Below are 16,318 nucleotides of genomic sequence, written 5' to 3'. Positions count from 1 at the left end.
AGTCAGGAGGATTCGATTTGACGACCGGATCTCATGTCCTTTGCTCTTAATGATCATGTGAAGCACATGTGTCACATTACAGAAGATTTCCCTGTGGTTATGAACATCACACATGGCTCCTGGTTACGTTCGCTCTGTGGAGGAAACGTAATCAGACCAGTGACGGTCTGTCGAGAGTTTCCACCATTCAACCAATCACAGCTTTACGTTCACGTCCAGACTCAAAACATGTTTTTGTTATTATTTTTAATTCGAAGAAGAAGAGTTTTGCGAACACTGTTTCACAATCACAAGATGCTAAACCTAAAAGTCAGAGTTGGTTCTTACAGATGTCAAATGTTTGCTCATGTATTGAAAACATATTAAACATCTGTTTCAGATCCGTGTGGGTTTATGTTACTGAATATTTTAGTTGTCATGTGTTTTGTTTGTTCTACTAATGTTACTGATCATCTGTTCTGTGATTTGTTTTATTTGAATAAACTGTTCAAAACAAACTAAACATCTTGAAGTCTGTTGTTCAGCCCTTCACCACACGGGGGCAGCAGTAAGTCACTGTGAACAAGGAGGATCTCTCATCTTCAGTTGTCAATCAAGTGTCAAGGTCAAAGGTCACTGCGAGGACTTTTCTTTGTTTGTCTCTGACAGACGTTCTGAAAGTAGAGTCACGTACAAACAGGCCTCATGTTTTCATGCACGTTACCGTGGTGACGCACAGGAATGACTTCCCCAACGACTCGTGTGGCTCTGTGAACGTGAAGGACACACACACACACACACACACACACACGCACATGCACGCACATGCACGCACAAACACAAACACACAAACGGCGGCAACAGTTGTACTTCAGTTTTATTGTTCTGAGAAAATCAATACCAAGTAAAAAATAAATTACTTCCTTGATTTTATATTTGAAAGAAGCTGGTCCGAGGAGGAACACGTGTCTGCTCCTCACTGACCTGAAGGTCTCAGAGGAACACGTGTCTGCTCCTCACAGACCTGAAGGTCTCAGAGGAACATGTGTCTGCTCCTCACTGACCTGAAGGTCTCAGAGGAACATGTGTCTGCTCCTCACTGACCTGAAGGCCTCAGAGGAACATGGAATTCCAGACAAAATTAGAAAAAGGAAAAACACATTTCAAGAGGTAAATAAATGAGGCGCAGCTTCTTCCAAACAACTGGACCTGCTCACACAACTGGTCTCCAGCAGTGAAACAAATGAATAAATGCAACTGAAGACTTTCAGCTTCAAACAGAGCACAATGTCTCCGTCTCTACTTTCTGCATAAAATATGGAAAATTAATAATCCAGACCCGGACAGATGGAGGCTCAAATGAAATCAAAGCTTCATGATGAATGTGACAAAATCCAAAGATAAGAAAACAAAATGCAGACACAGAGGGAAACAGCTGTCAGTGGTAAGAATGAAATCAGCCTCGGCTGGTTCAACATCCAGAAACAACAAAAACACATTTACAAAGAAATATAATAATAACTCTCATGTTGAGCTGTTACAGTTTGCCTTTACAACTCACTTCTTCTCAGGAACAGAGCGCCACTAGCGTGAGCTTAACACTGCGACAATAACTGCACACGTCTGACATAAAATGGTCTTTATACCAAACAGTAAAATGTGTCTGTGGCTCCATGAAACTAAAGAAACGATACATCACAGGAAAAAGGGGAAAAACTAAACCATGCAAAATAAATGACATAAATAACAGTTTTTACTGTTTTCTAACGAGCTGCAAAAATTGGAACCATAACAATTAAAAAAAGACGTAAGAGAAACTCAGATTTTTAAGTTTGAGTTTTTATAACAGATCAAAGGAAATGTCTTTGATCGTTTTTTGGGGCTTTGTCACAAAGATTGACTGCAAAATAAAGTTTGATGACACGTTTCCACTTCCTCCCATAAAAATGAAGCCAAAATATCCGTGCACGGCCATTGTGTGCTTTTGACTTCAGTGCAGCAGTGATCGCCCCGCCCATGCACTAGCTCGACCAATCCTGAGTCAGGCTCAGCTGTCAATCATGACGTCTCAGCCTGTTTTTATATCTTGAACAAACATCAGTGAGATAAGAACGACCTGAAATGACAGAAACCATCTTTTTTAGGTCCCATCTACCAACATGGAGGAGAAGGGTTTGAAATCTGAGTTGGCTTCACTTTTTGGGAGATGTCATGTCGTCCATCTTTATTTCGAGTCTTTGTGTAAAACATTAAAATCAAACAGCAGATAGTGTTTTTTTGTTGGGTTTAAAAAAAGACCCGATGAAAACGGGTTTCGTTACGAAAAGATCAACTTTTATTTTGTTATAAATATTGTTGATACATAACTTTGTGTCCAAAGCTTTTTATTTCAAAGCTAACAACATTAGCTGTTAGCGCGACTGAGATACAGTAAAGTGTGTGACAATGTGTGTGTAGATAAAATCTGAATATTGTAGTATCAGATGAGTATTTGTTGAATTTAGTTTGTGTTTAATCGAGTGTGAAGTTAAACCTGACGTCAGCCGACACGTCTGCTGTCACAAAACTGAAACAGACACACACATGACGAGTGTCGGTTTGTTGTTGTGTTGCACTGAATTAACACAACACAACACAATCATCAGTGAAGATTCCGGAACGACGATCAGGAGGCACTTAACCAACCAGGTCAATAATCAGCTGCTACTTTTAGACGTTTTGTTTTAGAAACTTTGGATGTGAAGACGAATCGGTCGATGCTGTTTCCACGGAGACACGTCGGTCTCCGTCCTTTTTTAAAGTGTCTCCACTGAGACAAAAATCACAAAAACAACATCAAACTGTTTCTCAGAGTTAATTCGTTGGCATAGATTAGTTCAAATAGCCCCGCCCCCCCGATGTCCGTATCAAACCCTCCACGTCAGGCACTTGTTGATTAGTCCATGAGGGCTCCAAACCGTCCAATCAGAAACAGCTAGTGGCCCTCTGTCCTCCAATCACCTCCTCTCAGTTAGTTAGTCCCTCCTCTCTTTAGCCTCCTCTTGGGCCCCACCCTCTGCTCCTCCCCCTCCAGGCTCCGTGCGCTGCGGCGGACGCCGGGCGACGTCAGCTCAATGTCGTCCTGGTCGTACGCGGGGTCGTCAGGTAACACGGGCCGGGGGGCTGGGTAGTTGGGCTGGTAGTAGCGGTAGGGGTCGTCCTCATCGGCCTCGCCGTAGTTCTGGAAAACATTGGACGGCAGTTGCACTGCGGGGACAGCGCCGCCGTGAGTGTCATCCTCACCCTCTGCGTCGCGCACCAACCAGGCAGCGAGACCGGCAGTGCACCAGCCAGACAGGCAGACAGTCAGTGAGCGCCCAAAACAAAGATGGCCGACCCGCCACCACAGGAAGCAATGTTGAGGGATTGGTTTGGATTTTGATTGGGTTAGCGAGACAGGAGGAAGGGGCGGGGCAAGAAGAAAGGAGCAAGAGACACAGAAGGACAAGGGTTACCAAGGTTACCAAGAAATACCAGGAGTTACCGATGGTTACTAAGCGTTAAAAAGGGTTACCAAGAAATACCAGGAGTTACCAAGGGTTATCAAAGGGTTACCAAGGGTTACCAAAAGTTGCAGATGATTAGCAAATGTTACCAACAGTTAACAAGACAAACAGTTTTCAATTTCAAAGTAAGAATAAGCAACAATGAGTTAAATGAGAGAATCTTGGTGTAAATGTCTTTACGTTCTGCCAGGAAAGTATTAGACTTGTTATCTGTTAAGTTCAAACTGCCGCAATTTAGCTGATTTAATGTTTTCAGGTGAAATCTTTCAAAGTAAAGTTATCTCGGGTTAAAGCAACGTGCAGAACCGGTTCCAGCGGCTGTCGTGCAGTTTGCAGACTTTTAGGACGTCAAAAGAGATTAAACATTAATACTGAGTCAGTGAAGCCTGTTGTTTGGGAGGGATCGGATGATCGTAATCTAGAAGAAGAAGTGAGGAGACGTCAGAGTCCAGTTCAACCAGTGAGACGACATCTGTGGTGACACCTCACACAGTCTGGATTCTAGTGATTCACATCTTCAGTAGGACCCGACGTGTGAGAGTCAGTAGATACTGAGGGTTACCAAGAGGTCACAGACGGAGGCGGACACACAAAGTCGTGCAGACGTTACTCACATGGCGCCCCCGCAGGCCGCGAGCTGCACAGCACGGTTTAGGCCGGTGTGCGACCTTTGACCTCAACACACAGTAAATATTAACACAGTCATGCATTCACCGGACGACTCGCCGAGGGTTTTCTTTTAGAAATATCACTTTGAGAATGAACTGAATAAATGTAGGATTCTTTGTTGAGTGATGTTTGTGGTAAATCCTGTGAAGCTGTTCGACCTCTGGAAGAGGCAGAGGAAACACAGTGTGTGGACTGATATCTATGAGGTGTTGTGATTAGAAATGAGCTCTGAGTGACGCTGTAGTTTGAATGAGCGAGACCTGTAAGAGAAAACCCTCCGAGCAGCGTCACAAACACACTCGTCGCGTTGAGAAGCAGAATTCAGGGATTTACTGTGCGACTCTAAACATGCAGCCGCAGCTTAAAGGCTCAGTTCACTGTTTCAAAGATTTATCAAGATTCTCCTTCATCCACCAAATCCAAAGGATGTGAATCTGATTTAATTGATTTTGTTCAAATGACCAGAGGACCTGAGTGTGCTGTTTCCACATTAGGCTGCAGAGGGCGCTGTTGCTCAGTAACTGGCACATAGTTTTGCTTAAAGACATTTCTGTTTTTAGTTTTTACTCATTTCAGATTAATGGACGTTTTACTGGTATTCAGGATTTGAGCAAATCATGAATGATCAATGATTTGGGTTGAGGATGAAGCATCACATCCAAACCCAAGGTATCACACACACACACACACACACACACACACACACACACACACACACACACACACACACTGCTGCTGTCATTAAAACTGAATTCTGCTTCTCAGTGTGTGATTGTATTTGAGGTTGTTTCACCTTCAAATACTCGGCGGAGGATTTGAGTCACATGCAGACGTTTAACTCAGAGGAACCAGAGGAATTCAACGTTTCACCTTCATGCTCAAATATACAGTTTGACTTATTGATTATAAATACAATATAAACAAGCTGATGTGTACAGACATTAGACACAGAAGAACAAGTTCAAACTTTGGTGTTCAGGTATACGTACCTCCTACGTTGTAGCCCACACAGGAGTTGGGGTCACAGTATCCCGAGGGCCCTGAAGGGCCCACAGGACCAGGGACCCCAGGCCGACCAGAGGCCCCAGGGTTCCCCGGTCGCCCTGATGGACCCTGGTTTCCTTGTCTGCCCTGACCCTGAGCACCTGGGAGGAGGAAGAGGAGGAGGAGGAAGAATGTTCGATCTTTTCTCCACCATATGAATGAGTAAAGGTGAGCTGGAGTTTAGTTTACCAGGGGGTCCTGGGGGTCCTCTGGGGCCTTGGACTCCGACTCCTAAAGATCCCTTCTCCCCCTTCTCTCCTGACTGACCTGTTTAAAAAGTAGAAAATCTTTAATCCTCAGGAACACACACATCTAATATCATCTCATAACTTTTGACCCTTTTAAGATGGAGATGAAATGTAAACTGGGTCAGACGGATGAGATCCAGATCTCTAAACTCCAGGTTTCTCTTCCTTCCATGTGAACCCTCTCCTCGTGTATCTCGGTCTCGACCGTCCTACCTCTTTCTCCAGGTTGCCCGTTCTGCCCGTTCTGTCCTGGGAATCCGGGTCTCCCTGACGGCCCCTGCTCTCCCTGGGTCCCCGGGGTTCCCTGGCGACCGGGCTCTCCAGGGGGCCCTGGCACGGTGCGGATGGACACTGGCGGACTGGGCACGTGGTTCAGGATGGAGTTGTATCGCGCCATGTGGCCTGAAACAGAGCGGGAGGTGAACACGTGAACAAACAAACAGATCACGAATGAAAGTGGCTGAGAACTAAACGCTGCTGTCACTCACTCTGGATCAGCTGCTCACAGACCTGCCGGGCGATGGCCTGAACCGACGCAGACGACTGCAGGTCGCCCTGAACACACACCTCCTATTTGTTAGTATCTCCAGACTCTTTCAAAGACTGGAACAGTGACTGAGGTGTGAGCTGCTGCAGCAGCGACCAACATGTCGTGATGAAAGTTGGTAAATATCATGTAAACTGGAACATAGTTTTCAATCTGCAGATGTAAACTGAACTTTTCCCAAGCAAAAACCAGTGACTATGGTGTTTGTGTCATTTCATTACACGTTGCTCTAGATCCTGAACCGGTTCTGTTCAGGATCTTTGTTCTGTCCTGAGAAACAATCGGATCATTCTAAGTTGAGTCTTAAATCCTCTGCCTGACGGACGGAGACACTTACCCGTTCACCTTTCTCTCCCTTGCCTCCGGCAGAGCCCTGCAACACAGAAGAGTCGATGACACCAGGAGAAACAAAACAAACTGTGGAGGTCTGGAGGAACCAAGCGGTTCAGGTTCCTGAGGTCGAGCAGGAATGAAAACAGAAAGATTCTCCAGCTGAGCCAGAACCTTTGATTTTATCTTCTCACAACTGTGAACGTTAAAGCTCTGAAACGTCTAACTTTCAGTCTTTTGTTGATTCTTGTGGAAGGAACATGAAGTCACTGAATAAACCCCCGAGGAGCTGGTTTACACAGTTCACACCTGAGAGCTCTGTAACCTGATGCTGTTCTTGGTTCTCGTCCTTCGTTTAACTCGACTAAATAACTCAGGCTCCAGTGAAGAGTTTTGTGCCTTTGTCAGAATCAAAGATACAAAATAAAACAAACTGTCAAAACAAGTCAAAGATTTCAGCTTTGTCGACCTGAACAAAACCTCCTGATGCAAACGGTTTCATTATCTGTTTGTTTTCCTGCAGTTCGTTCACTTTCACGTCTGCAGTTGACAACACTGATAATTAGTTAAGCACAGCTCCTCGTCGTCCGCCCACACGCGTGTGTAATTACACGCCTGACAGCGTCTGATCACAGCGACGCAAAGCAGCCTGTCAGCAGTTTGTTTCACCTCCCACTGAATCGCATTCAGGCTGAGACGCCGCGGTCCAGGTGAGATTTACATTACATTTACCAAATGTTACACACTCAGCAGAAACACACACAGACACACACACACACACACACACACACACACACACACACACACACACACACACACACACACACACACACACACACACACACTGAAGACAGCACAGAATCCGCCTGCTCATCAGAAGCAGTTTAACTTGTTGAGGTCAAAATAATAATATATTTAATAAAGCAGCATGGAATCATGGGATTTAATCAAACCAGTAAAACCAGTGAATGAAGCAGCTTCCTGTTAGAACTCAGTGTTTCTCTGACTCGTCTCTGATTGGCTGAGCTGCTGCTAACGTTCGCTCAGCTCGTTTCTCTGAAAACTTCAGATCCAGACGACGACGACTAAAATCCTTCATCTGCTTCAAATACAGAGATAAAAACCACCGGGATGTGAAAAGTGTTCACATCTGGATAAAGTCACTTTTGACTCTTCACACAAACAAACACTGACTCTTCACACAAAGAGGAGGTGACGCAGATTCGGCTGCTTTTAGTCATTTGAATGTGGATTTTAGAATTATCATAATTATGTTTGAATGAATCGCTGCTGAACCTGTAAAGACAGGATGTGATGCCTGTCTTTTCAAACCCTGACAGAAGAATAAAGGACATTGAAATCAGGATCAGTTGTTTCCTCGGAGCGATGATGGAACTAACGGCTTAGACTTTCTAAAGACGTGACAGCTCGACGCTCTGCAGCCGGTTTCAGGACGTGAGCGAGACGAGCCCTCGGACCCGAGTCCGGACAGGAAGCGCTTAATCCCTCGCTCTCTGACTCTGCTAAGTCTGACTGACACGACTTCCTGGATATTCACACAGCAGCTTTCGTCAGGTGACGGCAAACACATGAACGGATGAATGAGCGGAGGCAGCTCTATTGTGTCGTCTCCTGCGTCTGATTGGCCGACAGACTCACCGGAGGTCCCAGCTCGCCCTGTTTTCCCGCAGCGCCGGTGTTTCCTGGAGCCCCCGGGGCCCCTGGCGTCCCCTGAGGAGACACAGACAGACGTGAAGACAGAGACATATTCACTGGGATCGTTTATCGACACGTACGAGCATCTTTCCTCCAGCGTGCTCTCACTCGAACATGAAAGGACACACACACAAACATGAATATATGAAGTTACACAAAGACAATTAGGGATTAAAATAGATGCTTCACAAACAAGTTCTGCTAGAGTATAAAATAATACAGGAACAAAATTATGAGATAAAAGTCAAGATTAGGAGATTAAATCTAAATTATAAAATAAAAGGTAAAAAGACTTGACTTTAAATGTTGTAAGTGTCACTTACGATGGTGCCCGGGGGCCCCGGTCTGCCCTGCAGGCCGTCTTTCCCTGTGAGGCCCTGTGAAGCAGCAGATCACAAACTCGTCTGATTCGTTTATTTGACTTGATGATATTTAAAGAGCTGATTTCATTGGTTCCTGTTTGATTTCACTGTCGTCAGTATTTGCAGAAGGTGTCACGGAGCAATCAGCAGCTGTAGTAGTATCGACAGTGTGTGTGTGATGTTGTGTTCATGTTGTGCGACTCACTCTGGGTCCTGGTTGTCCTTCTCTGCCTGTCGCTCCAGCTCGACCAGCCAGTCCCTGAAACAGCAGAGGGCGCTGTCGCTCAGTAACAGATATACAGTGTTGGTTTGTTTTAGCTGTCTGCAGAGGGCGCTGTTGCTCAGCTGGAGTTACACAGTGCTGCTTTAAAAGCAGGTGTTGATATTTCGACTTGTTATCGTGACGCTCTGACCTCTGACCTCAGATCTGACTCTGAGCACAGAGATCGAACCGTCGGTCTCAGTGTGACACGTGAACCGATTCAGACTCTAAACATGTTAGTGAATCTGTGCCTCTGATAAGTGAAGTTACCTGTGTGCCTTGTTGTCCGGCCTCACCTTTCTGCCCTCTCTCTCCTGGCGCCCCCTGCAGGTACAAATAATACACATTCAGTTTGAATTATTAAATATACCGTGCAGTCGACTATATATAATATACATAAAGTAGTTCCCAGTGAGGTTACTCAGGTGTGTACTGGTCATGGTAGGAGTGTGTTTTATGTTTTACTGGTTGTCCGATGATGGAGCGTCCGCTGTGTCCTTGTGGTCCCGAGGGCCCCTGAGGTCCTGGTACACCAGCATCACCCACTGGACCGGTCAGGCCCTGGAGAGACAGAAAGAAAGATTATCAAAGTAATGTTCAAAACATATTGGCTGGAGAATGGAGACGTTCCCTCTCTGTTAGCGAGGTTTGTGAGTCGAATCAAACTGTTGGAGACGTCTCACGATGAAACACACGAGCTTCACGTTCGTTTTGCTTTTGTTTATTCTTCGTCTGGTCTGAAATAATCGAAGATACTGTTCCTCTCGTTCTCTACGATACGTTCTCAGTCACTGTATCTTCTGTGTGATTATAAACAAGGTTGTGTAGAGCTGCCTACTGAGGGAACCTGTCTGCTCGTGGTTACGACGCAGGAAGACGTGTGTGTGGTGTGAGAATGCTGCTGCCACAGGCTAACAATTCAGAAAGTTACCAGACTGGTAACCGCACAACAACACAACTCACCACCGGGCCTGGCTCTCCACGATCACCTCGGGCTCCTCTGATTCCAGGGCCTCCCTGTTAACACACACACACACAGTCAACACATTGCAATCCACAGCTGTGTGTGTCTGTGACGGTGTGTGTGTGTGTGTGTGTGTGTGTGTGTGTGTGTGTGTGTGTGTTTGTGTGTGCACTGACACAAGCAATTTGACAAATATGAGTTTGAAGCAGATAGAACGAGCTGAAATGCACTAAAGTAAAAAAAGTTAATGAAAGATGAGATGCTGCTGGGTTTTGTGTGTGTGTGTGTGTGTGTGTGTGTGTGTGTGTGTGTGTGTGTGTGTGTGTGTGTGTGTGTGTGTGCAGCTCACTGGGGGTCCAGTGGGGCCGGGGGGCCCTTTGCTGTCCTGGGTGCAGGTGCAGGATTTGGGTAAAGCCGGACAGTCGACCTCTTTCCTCTGGATGTTCACAGCGTTGATGACGATGACGTCAACATAAAAACAAAGAGATGAAGATGAAATGTGACCTGATGAAGACGCTGACGTTGAAAACCCTCACGTTCGCACCATATTTACATCAGAGGGAGATTTTGTTTGTGTCACAGCAGCGTGTGTTCTGTGTTCAGGAGGAAACCAGAGTGAAACGCAGCTTGTTCTCTAAACAGAAACGTGAACTTTGACCTCACCAGACCAGGAAGTTCGCAGCACTTGTCTCTGTTGGCCCACGACGTGCTGCAGACGATGTCGAAGCTCTGGAGCTGGAACTGTGACGACAAAACGTTAACGACACAAACAAAGTCTGAATATGAAGCTGCAACACTGTTTGTGTGTGTGTGTGTGTGTGTGTGTGTGTGTGTGTCCTTCTCACCGGTGCAGAGTTGTCCTTGTTCCCTCTGGAACGAACCATCCGGCCCAGAACCTCCAGCCCGTCGGTGGTGATGTTTCCCGCGGCGCCGATGGTTTTCTCCGCCACCATCTTGCAGTCGATCACCACTTTGGCGCTCGTCTTGCTGATGGCGATGTGAAGCTGCACGAGAGGAAACACACACGTTAGTGCGTCACGCTCGGATCACGTGACGCCGCGTGCACACACGTAAGTTCGGACTTTTACATTCACAGTCTGACCGGCTCTGAAAACCTGCTCAAGGTGATTTCTTCACTTCAGCTTCAGGATTTAAAATAAATATCTTTGAAGCAACTTTCTGAGTTTATTTAAAAAGAGTGAAAGCTGAAGAGAAACTGAACTTCTGCAACAGGAGACAGTTTTATTTTTAACGTCAAGACATGACAATCACAGAATCAGACGTCAGTTTGACTCTGCAGCTGCTCGACGGTTAGAAATCCATCATTTATCTAATTTCAGGACATTCTTCTGTCCCAGAGGACGACAGTGTTTCACTACGTCCTCCTCTCCATCTGCATCCTGTGGGAGAACAGCGCCCCCTCCCTGTGACGTGCTGCTAGAGAAACAAGGACAACAGCCTGGGAACTGTTGGATTTACATCAGAAAGTATGAATTCATAAACAGAGGCAGAGTCGTATTATTGTCGTTCTTTAGTTTAAAAAAATTACCTTTATTCCAGTTTTTAAACAACTAATCTATTTATTTCTGAATCTGTCAAGTAAAAAAGCAGATTTCCATCTTCCAGATATGAAGAGACTGAAAATCCACTTCACTGAACTTCCTCCGCTGATCAGGGAGAAAACTCTTTAACCTGCATCAGTGTGATGAACAGTTCAAAGGTCAGGTTCAACCAAAGAGCTTGTTTCAATCCAACAACATGAAAGTGGATCAGGAGTGAGAGAGACTCCATCTGATCTGTGCTTTCAAGCTCAACACACACACTTTTCTATAGGTTACAATTAAAATTCACAGTGCAAATTAAAGTGTAAAAATGTTCTGGCAAAGAGAAAATTCAAAACACACGAACAGCTCGAAAGAAAACGGGTCGTAAACGCTGCTCTGTAATTTGGACTCTAAATCTAAACTCAACGTACGACTGGAGCCGTCAGACGGATTTACTCCCGTGGTTACGTTCTTCTTCATGGTTCGGTTTATGTGCGGGTGGCAGCCAACGTCAAGGTGCATTACCGCCACCTACAGGATCTACCTTTCACGCTGTTTAAAGGTTTCCAGGAATTAAACGCAGCCGAAACAGAGCAGTACCGCAGGAAATCCCCGGGGGCAGTGTAACCGTTAAGTGAGACGAGAGCTGGTGAGTTGGTTCTTTACAGCGACGCCTCTTTTACCTCGTTCTTTAAGAGGAACGTTATCACAACCTCTGCCACTGTCGACTCTGCGCTGCCCTCCAGTGGATGTACTGAGTAACAACCATACCAACGTATAGGAATGCACAAAGGCACGCGGGCAGTGACGTAACACAGACGTCGAGGCATCATTTTGATGATTGAATTTGTTGAGGGGATCCGATCGATTAGACCGACCCGTCAATCAAAGAACCTGCACAGCTGATGTCACTCTCACATCCAGCCCCGCCTCCCTCCCCCTCGCAGCCTTCATCAGCTTCATCAGCTTCGTCAGTGTGTCTGATTCTGACCTTATGGAAGCTCCCGTAGAAGAGCTTCTTGATTTCCGTCCCTTCGAACGTCACCGTCTGAAAGTCTCCTTTGTAGTCGTGGTTGAAGAACGTCAGCGTCTTCCCTCCGTCTGCAGGACGACACGAAACACACGTCAGAACGAGATGAAACTGAAAACGTTCACTAAAACTAATGCTGCACTTGTTCTACTGTCACGAGGAACAAAGTAGTAACTCTAACATCCAACCACCTTTACTTTTTGTTATTTTTAATTTAATTTGGGAACATTTGAGATATTTCTCCAAACAAATATTTGATGGCCCTAAAGCAAAGTTTGTTGTTGTTGGTCATTCAAACCAAACCGGAACAGATCAGGGTTCAGACTCAGATCAGATCAGATCAGGTTCAGACTCAGATCAGATCAGATCAGGGTTCAGACTCAGATCAGATCAGGTTCAGACTCAGATCAGATCAGGGTTCAGACTCAGATCAGAACAGATCAGGGTTCAGACTCAGATCAGAACAGTCAGGGTTCAGACTCAGATCAGATCAGGGTTCAGACTCAGATCAGATCAGGGTTCAGACTCTTCCTTCAAACTCCTGCGTGACGCGACTGGTTTGTAGGAATATGATCGCTTCACGACGGTGCTCCGGACTCACTGTCCAGGATGACGCCCACCAGCGGCTCGTTGTCCTTGTTCAGGATCTCCCACAGGGCGAAGGGCTCCTCGGGGGTGTGGGGCAGGAGTCTGAACAGCAGGCTGATGGTGTAGTCGGAGGGGAGACCCTCAGGGTGGAGGAACCTGTCAGGTGGGGTTTAAAGAACATCGTATTCATCCCATTGTACACAAAACATCTGGAATTCACCTAGAGGGCAGTAGTGAGCCACTCCTGAATTCAGCTAAACGGCTTAAATGTTTATTTAGTATTAATCAATAATGTGTCTTCATTTTTCTTACATTAAGGAAGATTTAGCTAATCTCACGTTAGCATTCTGCTAATACGTGCTGATTGGTCCGTTAAGTATTTACCACTCGGAGTTGCTAATTGCTCGTGGTGGTTTATTTATTCTTTATTCCAGGCTCGCACAAACAGAAGAACACGTAAAGTGTCAGGTGGTTTGTGATGTCACACGTACAGAAAGGTTGTTCACTACGATTTAAAATCTAAACTAATCTAGTGGAAGTAAATCTTCTGTTTCTGACCCTCATATAGAAATAATATCAATATCTTTGACCTATTAACGTGTTGTGTTGGTTCTACAGCTCCATAGACGCCCATTCATTCTGAACTAGCTCAAGAGCGCCCCCTACACATCCCGGAGGTCCTCCCTGCCCTCTTGTCTGCGTCGCTCGGTGATGTGTGTACCTGGTCGGCTGAGCCAGCAGAGCGTTGCTGTGCAGGTGGAAACACGGGAAAGTGTTGAAGGTGCCGGGAACCATGGAAACACCGGAGACGCTGCTGTAACGATTCTCCACGAGGCCGAACAGCTCCATCATACGGAAACCTGACCACACCAGGAAATACAACTCCTTCAGAGTGTGTGTGTGTGTGTGGTTGTGTTGTGTGTATGTGCAGCGTGTTGTGTGTATGTGCAGCGTGTTGTGTGTATGTGCAGCGTGTTGTTGCAGTGTGTCCTCGGGGCCACTGTACTCTCTTGTGTGTCTCTCACCTGGTGTTGTGCTGCCACTCATTGGTATCGAAGGACAAGCTGGAGAAAACACACACACACACACACACACACACACACACACACACACACACACACACACACACACACACACACACACACACACACACACACACACACACACACACACACACACACACACACACACACACACACACACACACACACAGAGAGAGACACACATGAATTTGGATTGAAAGTAAAGGTGCTGTCTATAACCTGGTCTGGTGAACCTGAACGTTACTCACTGGCGGTGGCGGCTTCGCACACAAACGTCACCAGCTTCTCCTCGATCTTCTTGAATGCGTCCAGGTCGTCCACGAAGAAGACGTGTCTGTCGCTGGGTTTGCTGGCGATGCTCACCAGCTCGCCATAGTCTGCGTCAGCGAAGCCGATCGCAAACACGATGTAACCTTCACACAGAACATCCAGAGTTTAGACTGAGTCCTGAAACCGAAGTTAATCCATGAAGAACAATGAACCTGCTCTGACCTTCCGTCTGCATCTCCTTGGAAACCTTGTTGACATCGTCCTGGGATCGTCCGTCCGTGAGGACCACGAGGACGTTGGGGATTCCCCTCCTGACTCCTCCCTCCACCGTGAAGATCTTGTCCTTCACGTGTTGGATGGCTCGACCTGATTGGACGGACAGATCCACCAATCAGACCCAACCAATTCACACAGGAACGATTCATTGATTATTTCATCGTTAAAAACCCACTCGAGACGTCACGAGACGCTACAATACAAGAGGAGACGAGACTTGACAATACAAGACGAGACAACGCGAGATGTGAGAGGACGTGACAAGACGAGACGATACGAGACGTGCGATCCAGGACGGACGCCACGGCCCCTGATTGGCGTCTACATTTGCACAAAGACATCCAGTATCAGCAGGTGTTTGAAACAGATCCAGGAATCAAACACTCCACCAACCAGGGAACTGTTTCTTAATTGCGTTGCAGACTGAGGTGACTGAGCGCTGGGGGAATTAGTGTTCTATAGTGTGACAGGAGCAGGGGAGACAAATCTGTCTCTGCAGCCACGGAGCCGCAGGACGAACTGGCTGCTCTGTAAACACTGATTAATGAGTTCACTTCACACTGCTTCCCCACAGACACACACACACACAGACAGCACACACAGACACACACACACAGACACGACAGACACTGTCCCACACACCATGAGGTTGTAGGTGTGAACACAAACATGAACATATTCTTGTATAAACGTGTTATTGACAAAACACACGAGCAGCCGCACACTGTTTGTGCACAGATTTCATTTCCTGCTGCTCAATACGTATTGATACTGTCATTAGGAAGGTGTGTGTGTGTGTGTGTGTGTGTGTGTGTGTGTGTGTGTGTGTTGAAGCTGTTGATTGGTCTCACACAGTTTCTGTCTCGGGTTGAGAAATGATTTCCTCGGGGGGGGGGAGTCGTATTTCTTCTGTTACGTGCACATTGTTGTTCTACTTCCTGAGACTCTATCGTATCGAACTGTATTTGTCACAGTTTCTGCACAATGAGGTTCCTGAAATAAAAAGTCGCGTTCAGGTTTATCTATATTCACATTATTCACTGATGTTTGTGAGCACACGCCCCCTTCAGGTGGTGTGGGCGGGGCTAATCTATACGTTTGGCGAGCACGGTGATGAAGACGTGTGACAGCTTCATCAGATGAATGAACTTTAAACTTCTACTTTTCATTTTATCATTATGTTTATTGTTAAATAAATTACAAACACTGAACCTGAAACTCTCTGGATCCCTTTCTGGATGTTGTGACCCCGCCCTCTAGTGGTGAAACACAGAACAGTTTCAGGACCTCTCAAGATGTTTTGCTGTGTAATTAACACGACGCTCAAATCACATGTTTTAACTTTGCCTCTTGAACTTCTCTTCACCGAGTTGTATTTGAACAGTAAATTAGGAACATAGGAAACATGGAACCCGCAGGTTTGATGCTGCCCCAGCTCCACCAGCCTGTCCTCCATGTCCTGGTTTCACCTTCTCTGTGTTTTCACACGTCTCAAAGACGCAGTTAGAATATTAGAGTTTGTGGGAATTATATCGCAACTTGAAGACCGACGACCAAAACGAACGACATGTGGGAAATTCATCGTCCAACAGCCGGTCGGGATCATGTGATCTCTCCTCAGCGATGAGGCGGGGATTCAGTCCGATGCTAAAACGAGTCGAGGATCTTTCGATCGAGTCAGATCTCGTCTTTCTCACCCGTCTTTGTGTTTCCTCCCTTGTAGGAAATCTTGTTGATGGCGTCCAGCAGTCGCTCCTTGTCCCCGTAAGAGTTCAGCTTGAACTCGGTGCGAGGGTCGTCACTGAACTGGACCATGGCGACCTGTCGCAGAGGAAAACAGGTCGACAACAAAACAGGTTTTACAAAGAGGAAATGATCGATTCTTTCAAATTACAAGTCGT

General features: G+C 46.2%; 1 protein-coding gene and 1 long non-coding RNA gene across 2 annotated transcripts in view; both read right to left on the bottom strand.

Annotated features, from left to right (window-relative positions):
- Window positions 1–838: 838 nt before the first annotated feature.
- On the bottom strand, window positions 839–2,131 carry LOC124855043. Its single transcript, XR_007034971.1, has 2 exons — window positions 1,084–2,131; window positions 839–963 (listed from the first exon to the last, which is right to left on the bottom strand). It is a non-coding gene; the product is annotated as an uncharacterized LOC124855043 (long non-coding RNA).
- A 21-nt stretch (window positions 2,132–2,152) lies between these two features.
- The window catches only part of LOC124851079 (collagen alpha-1(XIV) chain-like), a 40,022-nt gene continuing 25,856 nt past the window's right edge, over window positions 2,153–16,318 (bottom strand). The window contains exons 9-30 of the mRNA XM_047344230.1: window positions 16,115–16,238; window positions 14,364–14,507; window positions 14,120–14,284; window positions 13,854–13,892; window positions 13,550–13,688; window positions 12,842–12,984; window positions 12,202–12,311; window positions 10,512–10,670; window positions 10,330–10,407; window positions 10,016–10,102; window positions 9,666–9,719; window positions 9,168–9,263; window positions 8,973–9,026; window positions 8,646–8,699; window positions 8,402–8,455; window positions 8,022–8,093; window positions 6,370–6,405; window positions 5,974–6,040; window positions 5,699–5,887; window positions 5,427–5,504; window positions 5,183–5,338; window positions 2,153–3,264 (exon numbers count right to left, since the gene is read on the bottom strand). Coding sequence (XP_047200186.1) covers window positions 2,990–3,264; window positions 5,183–5,338; window positions 5,427–5,504; window positions 5,699–5,887; window positions 5,974–6,040; window positions 6,370–6,405; window positions 8,022–8,093; window positions 8,402–8,455; window positions 8,646–8,699; window positions 8,973–9,026; window positions 9,168–9,263; window positions 9,666–9,719; window positions 10,016–10,102; window positions 10,330–10,407; window positions 10,512–10,670; window positions 12,202–12,311; window positions 12,842–12,984; window positions 13,550–13,688; window positions 13,854–13,892; window positions 14,120–14,284; window positions 14,364–14,507; window positions 16,115–16,238 — 2,373 coding nt within the window. The 3' untranslated portion in view covers window positions 2,153–2,989. The remainder of the gene's footprint in view (window positions 3,265–5,182; window positions 5,339–5,426; window positions 5,505–5,698; window positions 5,888–5,973; window positions 6,041–6,369; window positions 6,406–8,021; window positions 8,094–8,401; window positions 8,456–8,645; window positions 8,700–8,972; window positions 9,027–9,167; window positions 9,264–9,665; window positions 9,720–10,015; window positions 10,103–10,329; window positions 10,408–10,511; window positions 10,671–12,201; window positions 12,312–12,841; window positions 12,985–13,549; window positions 13,689–13,853; window positions 13,893–14,119; window positions 14,285–14,363; window positions 14,508–16,114; window positions 16,239–16,318) is intronic.

Source organism: Hippoglossus stenolepis, chromosome 17 (genome assembly GCF_022539355.2).
Source record: "Hippoglossus stenolepis isolate QCI-W04-F060 chromosome 17, HSTE1.2, whole genome shotgun sequence".
NCBI classification, from domain to species: Eukaryota; Metazoa; Chordata; class Actinopteri; order Pleuronectiformes; family Pleuronectidae; genus Hippoglossus; species Hippoglossus stenolepis.
The sequence above is the reverse complement of the archived record's forward strand: the minus strand, read 5'-3'. Positions and strand labels throughout refer to the sequence as shown.